Raw genomic sequence first — 6,628 nt, forward strand, 5'->3', positions numbered from 1 at the left:
AGAATAGCTTGAAGACGAGCTAATGGGGAAATGAAAGGCCAAGTAAAAGGCGTGTTGTGGAAGGCAGTGGGGTTTCTGGAATAGGGAAGTGTGCAGAGGGTGAGATTTCTGCTGGCAGAGAGGGGGTGAGGGGGTAGAGTGTGACACTGGGGCAGGGACAGGACATTGGAGTGCTGAGGACAGTGCTCTCTAGCAGGAAAACCACCCACTGAGGTGAGCTTGGGGGAGGGCCAGGTAAGAGCCCAGGGAAAGGCAAGCATGAGGATGCCTGTGGCCTGAGCACCAATGGGGTGAGAAGAGGGAGCTTGGGGAAGGCTGGTGACAGAGGAAGAGCACTGGGCTCCCCCAGAACAGCCAGGACCCTCAGCCAGGCTGGATTATAATCAGAGGATGTCCCACCCATCTCAGATTATTCTTTGGGGGTCCTGTGTGTCTAGAGGGCCTATATAACCAACTCCTTCTCTCTCTATTGCATTTCATACAGATTTCAGACTCTTGCATTTATGTTCATAAGTGTTCACTGGTACAAATTGCCTTGTCAGTTTCCCTTTTCACAGATCCCACTCCTTTCACCTCCCCCACCCTTTTTCTTGTGGAATGATATATCTATATGAGCCTTTTTATATAAAATTGACATACATAGTAGGAGTTTGGATTATTTTTCATGAAAGTAATTGAAATATTTTAAGCATCAGCTTGACATGATCAGGTGTACATTTTTATAGCAATTCTGAACCAGAGTGCTGAACAGATAGGGAGAGGGTTTGGATTGTGTTGCACGAATAAGGGCTTGTGGCAGTGACCTGGGTCACATAGGATGAAAGCATTTGGCATTTGGGTCCCAGAATCAAATACGATAAAGCAGTGATTTAAATGCCTTGCATGCATGTAAATGATTGTCAACACACACCCACACTCAGAAACCATAATGTGGGTTAGAGAGACTAGGTAAGAGGGATGAGATAAGAAAGAGGGGCCATTGAGAACGTTGGGAAGAGGTAATGGCAAAGTGCCAGAGGAAAGGGGCAGTGAGGAGGGAGGTCCAGTTGGGTGTATAAACCAAAGGAATTCTTCTAGATTAAAAGAGACTGGAGCGGAGCAGCTGGGCCCGTGGGCCATGGCCACTGCGCCTGCGCGTCCGGGGCCTGTGCTCCGCGACAGGAGGGGCCGCAACAGTGAGAGGCCCATGTACCGCAAAAACAAAACAAAACAAAACAAAACAAAAAAGAGACTGGAAGCAGAGCAATTGTTTAATATTACCCTCTTATTTAACAGATGTGGAAATAAAGGATTGGGGGGGGGTGAGATAACCTTTTAACATCACACCGGAGCTTTTCTGAAGTAATAAATATGAAGAAAGCTGAGGTCAAGGAGAACAGCTGGAAGCCAGAGACTTTAAAAAAAAATCTGCAAGTCAAGGGCTGGAGCGGAAATGAGAGGCAGAGTGTGAGGACAGAGCTGTAGAAGACACAGTATTTCTGTGACGTGCAGTGTGGGTGAGGAAGAGATTTGTCATTTGGAAGAGAGAGGAAGTCACAATAGAGTACTGAGAAAAAGGTTTGCTGAAATTAGAGATCAAACAGCAGCTCTGAGGGTCAGAAGTTCCCAACGCAATGCTGCTTCTGCCACTTCTATTGCTAGCAGTTATTGTCCCAGGTGGTGACAGTAAGGATGGTAAGAGGAACTCTGGAAGCTCCCAGAACAGGTGCAGGGGGTCTGGATGAAAGCATGCTGCTCCAGCCCTCTACGCCCATTCTGGAGGTTGGGGATGGAGCTAGAAGCCTTGGGGCAGGACAATGTTAGGCTCTGTGTTGTTGTTCAGACTCTGGGTTCTTTATCATTTCATCCTGATTCTTTCTTTCTCCTCACTCTTCTTATCCTTCCACCACCCACAGCTTTCCAGGGGCCAACCTCTTACCATGTTATCCAGATTTTGACCTTTGCCAACAGCACCTGGGCACAAGGTCAATCCTCAGGCTGGCTGGATGATTTTCAGATTCATGGCTGGGACAGTGACTCGGGCACTGCCACTTTCCTGAAGCCCTGGTCCAAGGGCAACTTCAGTGATGAGGAGATTATTGAGCTGGAGGGCCTATTCCAAGCCTACTTCATTGGATTCACCAAGGAAGTACAGGAATATGTCAGTAAAGTCCAGGTTGAATGTGAGTACAGTCCTCTGCTCCGGGGAGATTCCCAATGGTTTTTCTCTCTCCTGGTTAAGGCTATTACTCTCTTGGATCTTGGTCCCGTCCTCCCACTTTACCCAACTGCATGCACACACTTCTCCAGAGTAGTCTCCAACTCTGACTCCACACCTCCAACAAGTATCCCAGATTCTTCCTGTTTCTTGCACCCCTGTGTGATAAATGAAGGTCCCCCTTTGTAACCATCTCCTGGTTTGTTTGTGCATAACTGGCTTCTCTCTAACCCCAAGGACAAAGCCCTCACTTCTCCACTCTGTGCCTGAGTGAACTGAAGTGTGACTTCCTCCTCCTCCAATCCGTCTCCTCAAGCATCTCCTGCTGATCCCTTCTCTCAGTGTAACTCTCCCCTTCACCCTGGAATGCTGTACTCCTGAGTCCATCACAAGCTGCTCCCCTTCTCCCCTCATGCCCACCCTACAGCCTTACAGCAGACCATCCCCACCATTTATGACATGCATACCTTTCCCCAATGCTCTTCTTTCTGAAAAGGCTCTGAATACTGCAATTAGTTTTTGAGTCATCCCACATCTCAGACCTTTCTCCCACCCCCCAAATCCAAAGCCCCACGTCCTTTCCCCATAACTTTCTTTCTTGTTTGCTTTTTAGTAACTTTGTCCCTGTTTTCCTTGTATCCAGACCCCTTTGTGATCCAGTGCATAGCAGGCTGTAAGTTGCATTCTGGGAAGTCCATAGGAAGCTTTTTGAGGGCAGCTTTAGGAGGACTGGATTTCGCGAGCATTAAGAATCATTCATGTGCACCTGCCCCAGAGGGCGGCAGCAGGGCGCAGCAGTTCTGTGCACTCGTCCCTCAGTACAAAGACATCTGGGATATCATAGAGACGCTCCTCTCAGAAACCTGCCCTCGGTTTCTCCTTGGTGTCCTCGATGCAGGGAAGGCCGAACTACAGAGGCAAGGTTAGTTCTTTTCTCTTCATAAGACTTTTCTATTTCAGGTCCTGCCACTTTTGAATTCAAGAGTAGGAGGTACCTAAGGAGGGAGGGGCTTAATCAATAAATGATTTGATTCCCATAAGAGTAGAAGAGGTCACTGTCCAAACTTGTGGGTTTCTGAATGCCTATGCTCTAGATTAGAGTCATAATCTGACAGTCTCCCTGCCTCTTCCTGCCCCAGTGAAGCCCGAGGCCTGGCTGTCCAGTGACCCCAGTCCTGGGCCTGGCCGTCTGTTGCTGGTATGCCATGTCTCAGGATTCTACCCGAAACCTGTGTGGGTGATGTGGATGAGGGGCGAGCAGAAGCAGTCTGGCACTCAGCGAGGTGATACCGTGCCCAATGCTGATGGGACATGGTATCTCCGAGTAACCCTGCATGTGACGGCTGGGGAGGAGACTGGCCTGAGTTGCCGAGTGAAGCACAGCAGTCTAGGAGACCAGGACATCATCATCTACTGGGGTGAGTAAGGACTGGGGCCCAGCTGGGAATGGGAGGAGATGGTCCTCAAGCACAGAGGAAGGGACTGGGAAAATGGAGGGATTTGATGGATGAGATAGGGAGGGACGGGGGTGGAGAAAGGAATGGAGTGAGGGAAGGAGAGAGAGAGAGAGGCAGAGAGTCAGAGAGAGAAAAAGAGACAGAGAGATAGAGGTTGAGATTTATTTCTGGGACTACAGTTCCAAGAGGAATGAAAATAGATGATCTAAGGTATAAAAGAGATAAGAATGAAGGACTTATAGACTGGGTGGGATGGGGTAAGAGGGAGAGACAAAGGGTGGCTGTGGATATATGATATCCAGGAATATGAGGGAGAGAATCACAGATGCCTATGCGTCAGAAGCTGATAGTGGTGGTGCTGACACTCAGGTGGGTAACAAAGCCAGGAGAACTAGAGAATGGGTTTGAAGTGATATCCCTGTGTCCTCTCCCAATTGCCAGGTCACCCCACCTCCGTCAGCTTGATACTTTTGGCAATATTAGTGCCCTCCTTGGTCCTTTTGATATGTCTTGCATTATGGTTTTTGAGGCGCTGGTGAGTTTTCCTTTTTAATCTTTCTTTTTTGTCCATCCTCTCACTCTTTCCCTCCATTTTATCTATTACATAGTTTAGCCTCAGTATTTCCAGCAGACCCTTTCCCATTTCTTCCCCACTCCCATCTTTAGGTAAATCTATTTTTTAAAAAAATATTTATTTATTTATTTGGTTGTGCTGGGTCTTAGTTGCAGCAGGCGGACCCCTTAGTTGCAGCACGTGGATTCCTTAATTGAGGCAGGTGGGCTCCCCAGTTATGGCTCATGGGCTCCTTAGTTGTGACATACAAACTCTTAGTTGCGGCATGTGTGTGGGATCCAGTTCCCTGACCAGGGATTGACCCAGGCCTGCTGCATTGGGAGCACAGAGTCTTATCCACTGTGCCACCAGGGAAGTCCTGATAAATCTATTTTTTAAAAATTGTGGTAAAATATACATGACTTAAAAACTTACTGCATTAGCCATTTTTAAACATACAGTTTAGTAATATTAAGTACATTCACATTTTGTGCAACCCATCTCTAGAACTTTTTTTATCTTGTAAACTAAAACTCTGCCCATTAAACCACATTCCCCATTCCTTGCTCCCCTAGTCCCTGGCAACCACCATGCTACTTTCTGTCTATATGAATCTGATTACTCTAGGTACCTCATATAAATGGAATCATCACTATTTGTCTTTTTGTGACTGGTTATTCCACTTAGCATAATGTCCTTATAATTCATTCATGTGGTGGTATGTATTAGAATTTCTTTCCTTTTTAAGGCTGTTTTGTTTATCCGTTCATCTGTCGATGGACATTTGGGTTGATTCTACCTTTTGGCTATTGTGAATAATGCTGTTATGAACATGGTGTACAAATATCTCTTATGTAGAACAATTTTTTGCTTGTGGTCTTAACAGGTCCTTTCAGAATATCTCATGAGCCCTCACCATGTCTCCATTTCCATTTGGGATCAGTAACCAGGAGTCCAGAAACTCTGTCAGCCCAGGAGTCAACCTCATCGTATTTCATCAAATAATCATCAGATTTGGACAAATCAGAGTGCCCATAGTTTGTAAGATAAATCACAATTTATACACTAGCAGAAAAATAATTAAAAATTGTTATTATGAGACAATATCAATAGTAGGGTCCACTCAGATTTCATAGATGTGAGGTGAGAAAGAATATACCTCGGAATAAGTGAAATGATGTCCATGACTTAACAGTGACATCCCCTTGGCTTCTTATTTGAACTCTTTTGTTGTGATTCTGCTGAAATATCATTTGTTAAAGTGAGCTAACTATAATTATGCTGAGATAATTGTATTTGCAGAGATGCTGAACTATTTTAACATAGTATCTCTGTCTCTGCTTGGATGATTTTCTAACCATGAGGGCCAGCTGAGCAGCTTCTTTCTCCAGGAAGCCTTCTTTAATGCTACAGCGAAAGTAACCCTCCCTTGTGTGCTGTCATGCAGAGATCCACATTACTCTGTACCCACAACGTTGCAGTTCTTTTTGTTTTTCTTTTCTTTCTACTTATAAGTTCCTGGAGAGAAAGGTTTGCTCTAGATGGATCCCAGGCAAGATCTCTCACTTGCATATGTGTTTGTTTAATAAAATAATCTAAGTTGCTATAACTGCCACGTTAATGGTCTTTTTTTTTTTTTTTTTCAATATTATCTCCTTCCTTTTTTTCCTCTTTAGTTGACATTCTAGAGTTTCCTCTTATTGAGATATTCTCACATAGCAAAAAATATCACGCTCTCCTTGTTTCTGCCCTGAGCTCCTCTGGAGAAAACCACTTCTGCCCATATTATAACTACAGTTTACATATAAAGATTAATCAGAAAAGGATCCTGTTTCTCATTTCCCAGTGCGAATGCATGAGAGGCAGGATGGGTGAGGAGTAATAGTGCAGATGGGTTGTTAAATATTCAAGCAAAGAGTCAAGAGGGCTTTTCTTGCTCTCAGGGACTTTGATATCTGTGGTTTATCAAGTCAGTTACATTGTTGACTTTATGTTTATTGATTCTTTTGCTTATTCCACAGTTTTCTAGAAACCTCATTAAAAAAATCCAAACTCATTTAATTAAAAGAATAGGAAGGGGGAAGAGGGGAGAATTTGGGTATATATATATATATATATATATATATATATATATATAGTTATACACACATATATATATATATATAAATTTTATTTTACTGTTTGTGTTTAATGCAAATCAATCCCATAACATGAGAAGTTACTCTGAACCAAAGCATAAATACACAAACACAATATACAATCCAAAATAGATGTACAGCATTCAGGTATGAAACAAAAGAGAAGGTTCGTTCACACACATAGTAGCTTGAGATCTGTTGGGTATGGTTGTTCCAGTGTAGATTTCTAAAGATGAAAAAAAATGACTTTGGTTATCAAGACTATTGTGGCCATATTAGATTT

At 44.1% G+C, this 6,628-nt stretch overlaps 1 protein-coding gene across 3 annotated transcripts; it reads left to right on the top strand.

Annotated features, from left to right (window-relative positions):
* Window positions 1-1,524: 1,524 nt before the first annotated feature.
* On the top strand, window positions 1,525-5,816 carry CD1B (CD1b molecule). 3 transcript variants are annotated; one of them, XM_032613835.1, is made up of 6 exons: window positions 1,525-1,674; window positions 1,896-2,162; window positions 2,841-3,119; window positions 3,337-3,615; window positions 4,096-4,189; window positions 5,094-5,816. In XM_032613835.1, exons 1-6 carry the CDS (start codon window positions 1,614-1,616, stop codon window positions 5,113-5,115), a joined length of 1,002 nt encoding a protein of 333 aa, XP_032469726.1. In that variant the 5' UTR covers window positions 1,525-1,613; the 3' UTR covers window positions 5,116-5,816. The 3 variants fall into 3 exon arrangements, with proteins under 3 accessions (XP_032469726.1, XP_032469721.1, XP_032469735.1); XM_032613830.1 differs by lacking the exon at window positions 4,096-4,189; XM_032613844.1 differs by lacking the exon at window positions 4,096-4,189 and having other exon boundaries at window positions 1,533-1,674; window positions 1,997-2,162.
* Window positions 5,817-6,628: the final 812 nt, after the last annotated feature.

The sequence above is a fragment of the Phocoena sinus genome, chromosome 1 (genome assembly GCF_008692025.1).
Source record: "Phocoena sinus isolate mPhoSin1 chromosome 1, mPhoSin1.pri, whole genome shotgun sequence".
In the NCBI taxonomy this organism is placed as follows: Eukaryota; Metazoa; Chordata; class Mammalia; order Artiodactyla; family Phocoenidae; genus Phocoena; species Phocoena sinus.

What these genes read in the sequence shown, in the direction of transcription:
- CD1B (XM_032613830.1), top strand. Translation starts at nt 1,614, where the DNA reads ATGCTGCTTCTGCCACTTCTATTGCTAGCAGTTATTGTCCCAGGTGGT. An exon ending in CAGTAAAGTCCAGGTTGAAT is followed by an intron (nt 2,163 to 2,840) that starts GTGAGTACAGTC and finishes CCTTGTATCCAG; the next exon opens with ACCCCTTTGTGATCCAGTGC. An exon ending in GGACATCATCATCTACTGGG is followed by an intron (nt 3,616 to 5,093) that starts GTGAGTAAGGAC and finishes TGGTCTTAACAG; the next exon opens with GTCCTTTCAGAATATCTCAT.